This window comes from Cuculus canorus, chromosome 9 (assembly GCF_017976375.1).
Source record: "Cuculus canorus isolate bCucCan1 chromosome 9, bCucCan1.pri, whole genome shotgun sequence".
NCBI lineage: Eukaryota > Metazoa > Chordata > Aves > Cuculiformes > Cuculidae > Cuculus > Cuculus canorus.
Window position 1 is genome coordinate 7,249,037 of NC_071409.1, and position 12,152 is coordinate 7,261,188.

Consider the following 12,152-nt stretch of genomic DNA (forward strand, 5'->3'; position numbering starts at 1 on the left):
TGCAGTTTTTGTTTCAGTTAAGGAACAGCAGCACTCCATTTTTACAAAACATACATACATATATATTTATTACTGATGCAATTGATAGAAATGTGTAAAGAATAAATGGATATGTGTAATAATACATTTTATATAGGTGTGTGCAGAATCATGAAATGGTTTGGGTTGGAAGGGACATTAAGGCCCATCCAGTTCCAACCCCTCCTGTTGTGGGCAGGGACACCTCTCACTGGCTCAGGCTGCTCAAAGCCCCATCCAACCTGGCCTTGAACACCTCCAGGGATGGGGCAGCCACGACTTCCCTGGGCAACCTGGGCCAGTGCCTCACCACCCTCACTGTGAAGAATTCCTTCCTAATACCTAGTCTATATCTCCCCCTCCCAATTTAAAGCCTTTCCCCTCATCCTATCACTCCATGTCCTTATAAAATGTCCCTCCCCAGCTTTCCTGTAGCCCCTCCAGGTTCTGGAAGGTCGCTATAAGGTCTTCCTGGAGTGTACATGCACAGGCAGTATGTGTAAAGACTGAAAGTGAGTTTCACACCTGCAGCATCCCTCTGTGACATTTCCTGTGTAGTGGCCTAAGAGTGATTTGTATTGCTTTACCCTGGTTTAGCTTTGTAATACTACTAAAACCTGCGACCATTAACTTTTGGGGAGAAGTGTTCCAACTCTACCAGAAGCACAAACAGAGGGAACTGCGTTTAACGTTTTAAATGAATTGGGCACTAAGACTGCTTTCAGCGTAGAGGTCTGTGATATCCTGGCAACAGAAGGACCAAACGGCTGCATATTTTCCCATGTGTACGGCCCAAAAGGAGTGCAGTGCCACATGGCGAAAAGGGATTGACAGAAAGGAAATGTTATGAAGGAAAAATATGCAGGCACAGCCAGTATATGCAGAGACTGTTCTCCCTGTCTCTCCTTCCAGGTTAAGCTTCATCTGTAGCTCCCACACGTGCCACAGTGCTTTGTGTACCTGTGAGTCCTCCTTAATCAGTTCTGCACAGCCACTCCTATGTTCCTTGCTAAATGAGGCACAAGTAGAATCATAGAATGCTTTGGGTTGGAAGGGACCTTTATAGGTCATCCTGACCAACTCTCCTGCAGGAGGAGGGACACCTTTAACTTGGTCAGATTGCTCAGAGCCCCATCCAACCTGACCTTGAATGTTTCCAGGGATGAGACCTCCACTACCCACTCGGGCAACCTGTAATGCTGATGGGAATGATCTACCTTTAATTATGTGCACCATGCCATACACTTTTGTCATTATGCCTCTGCAAGGAGCAATACAGAGCAGTCCCACTTTCTACCCCACAACACCTCTCCTGCAAAGGGAAAGGAGGAAGCTGTGCTTGTTTGCGTTTAGAGCTCAGTTGTCCAGGGGCACCGGGGAAAAGACTGAGCAAGACACAGCTATGAAAAAGTCATAGGCTGTAGAGCACTAAAGCTGTTTAAATGAAGTTGCCCTTGTGGCACTGGCAGCTGAAAAGTCATTGCACCATAACAGGTTCTAACCCAGTTCAGCGGAACCGCTGCAGCTAAATTACCCACTTATAAGGAGCCACCTCTGGGAGAGCCCTGAGAGAAGCTGCAAGTAGCAGAGTCCTGTTTCCCCCTCTGCTGCATAAGGGAAGGGATAAGCAAAACTCTACCCTTCCCTTAGGGGCCACTTGCTTTCTCCTTGCATTTGGTAAGCCCAGCTTTGCTAATCCGTATGAAGAACGAGGACTCGCCATTTCTGACTCCCAGTTTTCATGCTTCTACAAGGGAGAAGAAGGAATGTGGCTACACCCTGCCCAGAGTGCTTCAGGTACCAATTGCCACAGATCCCAGACTGACTCAACAGCCTTTGGCGTTGCTGCACAGGCCAGGGAAGCAGGCTTGCATTCAAACAGCATTAATGCTACACCAAGTTTTTCAACAGAGTAAGAAGGGATCCAATCCCACTCCCAGGGAAGCTGAGAGAAAAACTTCCACTGAGATGACATGATGCAGCATTGGGCCCCACAGAGTGCACACACAACAAGGCAACAGATACAGCTTGGTAATTCAGATAACTGAACAAACAAAAGTTAGCTTGCAGGAGGAAACAATGAATGGAACAATGTTATTCCATCTGCCATGAACCAAGGAATCAAGAGCACAGGAAAGTTAATGTTAAGTAGCAGTACAGGAGAGGATGGAGGACATGTGAGGAGAATTAAACAAAACATGCAAAAGAACTAGACTTACCACAGCCTTGAATAAGATCGAAAGGAGAAAAGAGCAAATTTCTGCATTAAAATCTAATTAGTGAACAGAATGATTCACATCAATCTGTTGTTCACACACCTTATTACTTTAGAGTAAAGGAAATTGTATGCTTGCAAAAAACAGGTCTTAAAGGCACATGCTGGAACACTACACTGGTTTGTAGTGGAAGAAAGCACAAAATAATGCTTTGAGGATGCTGAAGCACAGCAGAGGGAACAAAACTACTCTACTATACATTGCACAGTATCAGGGGCAGCCTGAAAGCAGAAGTCGAAGGCAGCAAGAAACACAACAAAACATCTACTGCATACTGCTCTGCCTTATTAAAGGAGAGAGCCACGTATAAAAGATATATTGTCTGGTTTTATTTAAGTTCTATTCTGAAAAAAAAATGCCCTGCCTCATTCTCAGTTTTGCTTGATGAAGTCAAGAACTAAAGCTGACTTTCAAATCTGTTCTCCACACCACTACATCCAGAGCAGCAATTTACACAGGTGCAACTGAACGCTCTCTCTTCTGAGTAAAAACCTGCTTGGAGTCTGACCCATGATGCACTTTCTGCCCCATGATTCATTGCCAAGTGTTTCCCTGGTTCAGCTTCCCCAAAATACAGCAGGATTAGAACGATATGGCTGAAATCTGAGAATCTGTGGAGACAAAAGAACATGAGTTGACTTACCTGCCCGTAAAATGCAACACGGTAATATCGTCCAAAGAGACGTTTCTCAGAGTTCACTACTTCTGCAACCTTCAAGTATGAGCGGTGGATGTCGTAGTACAAATCAGACAGCCTCTACAAGAAGAAACGGGCAGAGAGAGGGGAAGTGAGAGCACGTGAGGACTTCAGGACACCTCTGCACAAGCATAGCTTGCCTTAGACTAGGTTCTCAAACCTTTGCAAAGGCGGCTGTATATGCTATGGGATTAGTTTAACCTTATTAACAGCCACTAATGATTCATTTCAAGGTTTCTGTCATCTTCGGAGCAGTTTTGTAGCAGTGAGTGCCTTTCTGCACAGGGTCACTCAGGAAGACAAGCATCCCAGTACCAGACAGTGGGAGGGACCTACTAAGAGGTTAGAGAACCTGAGTGTCCTATGCGCACAGGAGAGCAGGGTGCCAACAACTCCAGTTGGCACCCAACCCCATGCAAAGATATGGTATCCACGATTACCACGAAAAAGAACTTTCTCAGGACAGTGAAACAAAATTTCAAGTAAAGTAAAATCTGGGGACCTGTTTCCTCAGCACACAGCTCATTGCTACCTACCTCTTTGCTTCTTTGTAATTTTAAACCAGAAAAATCAGTAAATGAGATCATCATCCAGTTATCTGCCTCGTACTGAGATTGCCAAGTAAATAAGAAATCAAGAAACCCTGGAATTGACACAATTTATCAGCCGTTTCTAAACTTAAATAAAATGCAAACGTGCTCTAGGTTTAAAACCACATGTAAAAATTCACATTCACCGGCTAACGCAAAAGGTTTGTTTGAAAATTTTTTGTTCTTTCACTGTTGTATTGATGCTAAAAAGATGAAGGCAAGATACGAAAGCTTTTTATTTACTCACAGCACAAATCATTAAAAGGAGAAATTACACACATGAAGAAAAACAACATGCCTTTTAAAGTAAGCACTTTGATTTCTCAGAAAATTTTGCTCTTTACTGTTCTCTTAAGATAATAAAATATATATATAAAACCCATACATATAAGCCAACTTACTTTAAAGTCCCTCTGCTTCTCAAAAACAGCAATGATGGGCTTGTTAACCTCAGCAATTAGCTCATATCTCTCAGACTTCCACAGGTATTCAACACACAACTCCAGCTGCTCCACAAGAATATTCTGCAATTCCATGAATACAAATAGTTCAGTGACTTGACAGCTGGTGACATTTAATTAATAGCAATGCACCAAAAGAGCATACACGCTATGCGACTTTATTGTGGAAGAATGGGTGGAAAGTTGCCTGGAGGAAAAGGACCTGGGGGTGCTGGCATGAACACGAGCCAGCAGTGTGCTCAGGTGGCCAAGAATGCGAGCAGCATCTTGGCTTGTATCATTAACAGGGCGGCCAACAGGACCAGGGAAGTCATCCTTCCCCTGTGCTCAGCACTGGTGAGGCCACATCTTGAACCCTGGGTTCAGTTTTGGGCTTCTCACTACAAATAGTACATCGAGGGGCTGGAGTGCATCCAGAGGAGGGCAACAAAGCTGGTGAAGGGGCTGGAGAAAAGGAGGCTGAGGGGAGACCTCATTGCTCTCTACAACTACTTGGAAGAAGGTTGTAGTGAGGTGGAGGTCAGTCTCTTTTCCCAAGTCACAGGCAATAGCATGAGAGCAAACGGCCTCAAGTGGCACCAGGGCAGGTTCAGATTAGATTTCTTCACTGAAAGGGTTCTCAGGCACTGGCAGAGGCTGCCCAGGAAAGTGGTGGACTCCCCATCCCTAGAGATATTTATAAGATGGGTAGATGATGTGCTCAGGGATATAGTTCAGTACTGCACAGATATAGCCAGACTCCATAATCTCAAAGGTCTTTTCTAATCAAACGATGCTATGATTCTATCTTCTAAATTAAGGTTTATTTCAATGACACAATGTTTAATCAGGTTTTGGTGACCTAGCTCTTCTTTAAGTAAAAAAACCTGAAATAACAGTAACTTGAAAATACTTGAATACTTGATATCTCATTCAGAAGAGCAGGTTTGTTTTGTGGGCTCCCCTCTGCCCTAACTTCCAGCTCTGATTCTTAATGTTCTGCTTATCTAAACACCTATCCCTGCTATTTAGTCCAACAGCTCTGACATTTCACTCAAAAGCTGTGTGCCTTTTAATACTGCATGAAGTATGCGCCCGCTGTAATTTATTTTAACACGCACAGGCATTCGTTAGAAATAATGCTCTCTGTTAATACAGAACAAGTAGATAAAAGTTAATGCTGCTGACCTCGTTATAGGGAGTATCTTGCATGCCAGAGTCTTCCTTCATAGCACCTTCTTCTTTAATGTTGGGGGTAATGCTCAGAAAAGCAGGCCATCCCATGGAAAATAAGCCTTGAAGTGCAAGTCATAACAACGTCAATTAATGACTGAATAACCAGAAAATTCAAAAAGTTATTGGATGTCATTAAAACAGAGCTGATTTTACTTGACTGGATTAGTTACTTTTTCCCCGACAGCCCAAGTGGTGAGAAGAACAAATGGAACTGATTGGATTATTGGGACTATTACACATTTTCTCTGTGGTATAAATCCCCATGTCCAGGCAAAGGGTGGCTTTTCCTGATGCAATCTTATTCCTCTCTTTGGCATTTCAATTCCTTAGCTGTACGGTACTGGCAATCCTCGCAAAACTACACGTGCAACACACACACACAGAGGAATTATTATTGCAGGCTTAGGTGAAACAACTGATACTCATGAAACCAGGTCCTCATGACCTTCATGAGACATCAAACTCATGACCTACAGGCAGCTAATGCTCCACGCTGGGACTCACACTTGTCCCACCTGTCAGGATCCCTAAGCGAGAGGGGCGCAGTCCCCCCAGGCTCGCTGAAGCCAATGGGGAGACGGCTGCTCCAGAGCACGCTGTGCCTCTGCCAGGCTCGAGGACACCCTGGCAGCAGCTCTCCCTCCCCTGCCCAGGGTCAGCAGGGCAACAGCAGCCCTAACTGAGGAACTCTCTTGTAGAAAGCTTGGGATGGTGCCAGCAGCTGCTAATGGGAAGGCTTACAAGGATTAAAATGGAGCATACGTTTAATATTTGCTAAGCTAGAGCCTTAGTGCCGTGGCTGCAGAAACACAGGCGCTGCGCATTACAGATCAGGCAGAGTCTGATCTGCAAAGATTTGACCACCACTTTTGAATGGAGAAGGTAAACCGGTCAGTGAAGGAGATGAACTCCTTACATAGTTCATGTTCAATTTAAAATTAGGAAAACGCTACTAAGGCACAATTAAAAAGCTAACCTTTACACACTGAGACAGAGGGTCTCCAGCCCCTCTGTCAAGTTCTGAAAATCATTTAAACACAGGTTTTAAATAAACCGCAAGTTCTTCACTTATTGTGATCTTCTATTCATGCTAAATACTTTACCACTAGCAAAACATCTCTGATATTTTGCTCTTCACAGAAAACTTTCTTCTAAAAGGATGCATTTTTTTTTTATTACCTACAGACACTTCCAACTGTATTGGAAAACCATGGGTTAACAGTTTTTTCTTCCCCAGATAGTTGCCCTTTCCCGCTAGAAATTGCCATTTGTGAAAACCGCTAAACTCTATCATGCTGAGAATTACTCTGAAATGCACATTTCATAAACTAAATAACACTGGCACAGAAGCATTTAATAATATAAGCCTGCACTTTATGTCTCTAATAAGCATCACAGACTAAAAAAAAATGTTGATCTACTAAGTTACATATGGATAAACCGACATTAATTCCATCCCTGTGCCCCCCCAGCTTTGGCTATTCAAGGAATTGGACATGGATTTGCATGCTAAACACCAACTGACTGGAGAGGGATTTCTATTGCTGATGAAGAGCAGGCTGCCCTCTTGCTGAAAAAGCCCTGTACCAGAGGCATTCTGAGCAATCCATCACACCAACCAAAGAGCATCAGGGAAGTAACATGTTTTGTTTCCGACATTACTTGCTTGCTATTACAGCCATCAACATGCACTATAAGTGTTTTTGCTTCGGTAGATACTTTGCCAGATCAACTGGGGAACAGTAATTGGATTCCCTAATGATGTTATTTGACCCATAAACAGGCACGGTTAGAGCACTCACTTCCTCCATTGTGAGTTGTTAGTAACACATTACTATCAGAGACTTGACCATCTTCCAGGAGCATACGTGAGGTACAAATCTTTTCCATTTTCCAGTAACCTATGATAGTGTAAGATGGTATTAGTACACTGCTACTGGTACGTGTTAATACATGCATATTTAATAACAACAGACTAAGAAATGAAGCATTCTCTTTTAGCACTAGGTTACTAAACATTTAATTAACCCCCTTTACACAAAACGCTGTTCCAGTGCTAAAACTAGCATTTACAATATATTTTAAAAGTAAAATATTTGGAAAGAACTCAAGCAGCTTTAAGAATACTTTATATATCAGGAAGAATAGCAGGACAGCCAAAAATTACTTTAAAAAACAATGTTTACAGATACACAGTTGGTTTTGAATATTTGATCTTACCCTTTCTTTTCAGGTACTCTGCAATGAGAGCAGCGATGTGAATATAGCACATAGCAGCCTGTAATGAGAGACCAAGATACACATAAACGTTAAGGTACATTGTAGGACTGGTAGTGTACGCATGATAAGGAGCACATACTTCCATCACTGTTAAGTCATGCTGAAGAAAAGGGAACACAAAATTATTATAACCATTTATTAAAATATAAAGGATTAAACGATGCAAGTCTTCTTAAATTTCACTGTCTTGGGTAAAAGAATACTTTTGCTCAAGAAAACCACTAAGATTATTCAGTAAATAAGATATTCCTGGTCTATGCACTGAAGTTTCACATCATCCATTTGGTTTTTGACGGGAAGGACAACATGTTATAAACAATGCTTCTCTCCTATGCCCTATGGGGGAGAAGAAAATCCTTTATGTAAGTTATGAAATGCTCATCTACATGACACCTATCGTGCTTGTTAGGGTTAAGCAGCAGAGATGCTACTGTGATACCAACCACAGCTTGCCCACCAGACATTTTCAAGTCCTGCTTAAGGACGTATCGGGCAGTCACTTTTAGGCAAACTGGGATAATGGCACAATTACATCTCTACATGATTTTCAAAGATGTTTTTCTCTAATTTCAGCCTATGACAGACACTGTTTAATTCTCTTAAATCACTACTGTTGTCAGCCTTTCAGAGTCCTTTTTATCAGAACATTTCAGCCTAAAACCAAACAGATTTCCTATTCATTTATTTGTGTTACCTCTGATAAATCTCCATTTCTTGCGTGAATCTTGGCCATGCTTTCAAGCCATGTCCGACGTAATTCAGGTGTGCTGGCATATGAATTTGCTAGGCTGTACTGCAGATCCACAAGCATCTCAGGGTCTTTCTCATGCTCCTTCATCTGAGCTGTGGCCATTAAAACTGTTCTGATGCGTTTGGTCAGATCCTTCACCTCTGCTGGGAAATTAACGTTCTTTGGGAAAGATAAGCAATACATCACTAAAGTATCCAAAGATCCACAGGCAGCACCCCAAATGAGCTGACATCCTGCTTATGAAAGACCCCCCCTCTTCTTCCCTAATTCAGAAAGGCTTCAAAACAGAGTTACAGTTCCACAGTAGGTACACACCATACACAAATCTTCAATTTTTTTTACTGATGTATCCTAGCACCTACTACTAAGGTTGCTCAAAGCCTCATCCCACCTGGCCTTGAACCTGGCCTTTTCCCCTCATTCCTTTTGTTTAAAAGTAAAATTATCAAAATATCTATTACAGAAGTGGTATGAAGGGCTGCAGTAGTAGAAAATCCTGGATGGACTTTGGAAACAAACTCAATTGCAACTGCATCTTATTTAATAAGACATCAAATTAATTATGCTAATTATCCACCAGTTTGCTTACATTAACTTAATTATTAACCTCAGTAGAGATACCCTAAAGTCACTTTCAGAGAAGCAAAAACACTTCCCATGTATAAAATTCAAAATGCACGTCAACAGTTGTTTAGACAGGAATTGTAAAAGTTAGAAAACTGGAATCCTTTTCCAATACCTTTAGTAACGACAATGAATAGAAAAGCAATGGTAACTACTTTAAGAGCTAAGTGCCTTTTTCAGTGGGCTAGCAAGCTGTTACAGAACCCAGCTCTTGAGCATGGTTTTGCTACACATTCACTGAACAGACTAAAGGGACAGTTTGCAAACTAAAAATTGTTTGTCAACTGCAATGGTGTTTCATTAGTCACAACACATTGTATCTTCTCTGACAGCAGGCAAATGAACAAAACTGGCACTGAGTAATATATCATTGAATCTAATAAAAGCATCTCTTTTTTGTTTTAAAAATTATTTACAATTATTAAGCTTTCAAATCCCAAACATTTTCATGGCTTTTGGGCTGCCTGAAGAAGGCACAAAATGCATCAATAACTGTCTAATAAGAACCAGCAATTTCGTTCACTGAAACACTCGCTCCTCTGAAACTGTTGACCTTTTGCAAGAGGTAGTGATTGACAAAAAACGTTTCTTACTTTCATCTGCTTGTCTCCATTAGCAAAATTATTTATAATTGCAAGTGAATGTTGAAAACGAGATCCGCCAATCCCTGCATCCGCTATCAGCTGGCTCACTGCTTTGATGAGCTATACAGGGGGAAACAAACACATGGTGCAATTAGCAAAGAAAATCACACTTTCCGAGTAGTTTTTCATCTCTATTTTAGCATAACTTCATGTATCACACAAGCAGAGATGCACCTTTATACCTGTTTTAGGAAGATAGGCTACAAAGGTCTGTGAGTAACCTTTCCAATGTTTGTAACTGCTCACATTTTGCAGTGTAAGTGTATTGTTACTCGACTTTACATTTATGTTACTATACTATCAGATTCTGCTTAGTCCCTTCATTAGCCATGTTTTCACTGCTGTAAGCAATGTACGTGCATCAAGAAGAGCCATTTATCTGGCTATTTACTGGCTATGAAGCTACATTCACAGCTGTTGTCTCTCCCTGGAACAGAGCCGAGCAGCCCAAGAACAGCAGAAGTCTTCAGACTTGGCAGGAAAACGAAGCTGCCACAGAGATTTGCCTGAGGACTCCAAAAGAATTGCTTTGCTACAATGCATAAAAATAATACGAATAAAAACCAACACACATCAGCTAAATACTGATGATCTCACACTTCACTTACCTGTAGATGGGATCTGACTATTGATTTCTGCTTGTTAAATTCAAAGTTCTTCCTCATGAAGAAATAAAGAAGAGCAGATGCCTCTGTCTGAGTTGAACGCGACCTATGGTTACAACACTTCAGGATTTCATAGCAGAGTGAACCACAGAGATCTGCTTGTCCTTGGAAGAATGCTGAAGGGAACTATCGAAAACAATGTGTGAAGATGTTTAGGACTACACTCAGCCCTTGGTATGGTTATTCTGAGTCAATATTTTCTTCTGTTAAGCTTCCAGTGACAACAACTCTCTCCTATATTCATTGACACCAGGGTTTAGTGAAAAAATTAGCTACCAGCTAAACATAATCCCATGTGCATATTAAGATTAAGTAAAAAAACTACACACAAGTTTTCATACAAACACCATATGGAATCCAACAATCACACTGGCCTCTAGGAAATCCAGACAGCAGCTGGCACACAGCAAGCATGAAAGCAGAGCCGCCTATCTGCAAGGAATGCAGAATAGCTAACCAGGAAAAGCCCGTGGGGGGTTCTGCACTAATGCAAAATGTGTTCAGGAGAAGAAAATACTTTGAGTAGCAAAGTCAGCGAACTTCCACCGGTCAAGGGTTTGAACAGCAGGAGACAACAGAGAGTGAAGGACGGCTCTCCAAACAATACTTATCAGCAGAGTGAATATAACAGAGGACAGACTGAGAATAGGTGGAAGATGTACACATTGGCTACGGATTTCAAGTTTCCTGAGAGGTTCTGCTGCAGGAATCATGACTGATCCCTGCTCCCACAGAACTATGAAGAGAGAATTCAATCCCAAGAGCTACAGAATGAATGAAAAAGGCAATCCTGGATATTTATTTGTCCTCCTCATCGCACAGAGTTCTTCCATTCCTGACTGTCTGGTATGTAATTTAAAGCTGTCTGTAGATGGTTTATTTTATACTTCCCCCATGTCCTCAAGCTACGTTACTGGGAGAAGCATGATTTCCTCCTCCTTTCTCCTGAGACAACAACCAGAAGGAGGCCACATGGTTTAAACTGATTTACACTGTTGTGTTTCATAGAAACATCTGGGAGATCAGGCCAGCTTTCCTTATTCTCGTTTCCCCATGGCAATTGTTATCTGTGTGCTCCATTCTGGTTAGTTTTAAGATGACCTCATTAAGTCTATGACTTGGAAATCGTGCAGTCTTTGCACAATTTGTGTCTAATTGCCCATGATCATTTACATAGGTACAACACATGCAAATAAACAGTTTGACACATAAGCATTTTGGTTGTTTTTTTTTTTTCCAAAAACTTTTCTACATTGAAAACAAGGTATTTCTAAAATTGTATTATTTATCATGAGCTTTTGGTGAAGTGTATGGAATATCCTCCTGCCAGCTCCTCTGGGGACAGCTGTAATCATTCACCACTGGATTCTACAACCCAGGTGTCTGCCATGAAGACCTCTATAGAGTTTCAAGCTTTCTTCCACAGGTGATAAAATCCTGAAAGCTGATGACACAACCGGATACCACAGACCTGGACATTATTTATCTATTTATTTTACAAGTTTCACTTTGTTAGTAAATACTTCATTTTCCAAATCATAATTTGGAAAAACTAATTTTTTAGATATTGTGAACTTCTCACTTTTAATTGACAATAAATCAGAAGATCTTTGTCAGGAATGAGCAGGCAAGTTCAGAACTCTTTTAAAGCACTCAACTGTCCTCGAGCTTCACTTGCTGTAACTTATTAGTAAGTCAGACTAACAGAATGAAACCATAATTACCTTGCCTACAAACAGCCGTAAGGCAGCAAAGACGTGCTTGAGAACTGCTGCCGACTGGTTGATTTGCAAAAAGAGCATGTGTGTGTCAAAGACTTTCTTCATCAATGCATTCTGGCAATCAGATTGCTGGAGCTGCCTCTGAAAAGTTCACAGACAAGACAGGACATTCTGGTTATTACAGTGAATGAACAGAAGAAGGATCTGCTG

The 12,152-nt window shown here is 41.5% G+C and overlaps 1 protein-coding gene across 11 annotated transcripts in view; it reads right to left on the reverse strand.

The window, feature by feature from the left end:
- Positions 1–12,152, reverse strand: part of DOCK10 (dedicator of cytokinesis 10) — a 156,154-nt gene that overhangs the window by 12,717 nt on the left and 131,285 nt on the right. For 10 of the 11 annotated variants that reach the window (XM_054074356.1, XM_054074354.1, XM_054074360.1 and 7 more), the window contains exons 42-50: positions 11,946–12,083; positions 10,165–10,347; positions 9,506–9,616; positions 8,232–8,447; positions 7,478–7,535; positions 7,060–7,158; positions 5,210–5,316; positions 3,983–4,105; positions 2,938–3,051 (exon numbers count right to left, since the gene is read on the reverse strand). In XM_054074356.1, coding sequence (XP_053930331.1) covers positions 2,938–3,051; positions 3,983–4,105; positions 5,210–5,316; positions 7,060–7,158; positions 7,478–7,535; positions 8,232–8,447; positions 9,506–9,616; positions 10,165–10,347; positions 11,946–12,083 — 1,149 coding nt within the window. The remainder of the gene's footprint in view (positions 1–2,937; positions 3,052–3,982; positions 4,106–5,209; positions 5,317–7,059; positions 7,159–7,477; positions 7,536–8,231; positions 8,448–9,505; positions 9,617–10,164; positions 10,348–11,945; positions 12,084–12,152) is intronic. The other variant, XM_054074361.1, reaches the window with a different exon arrangement.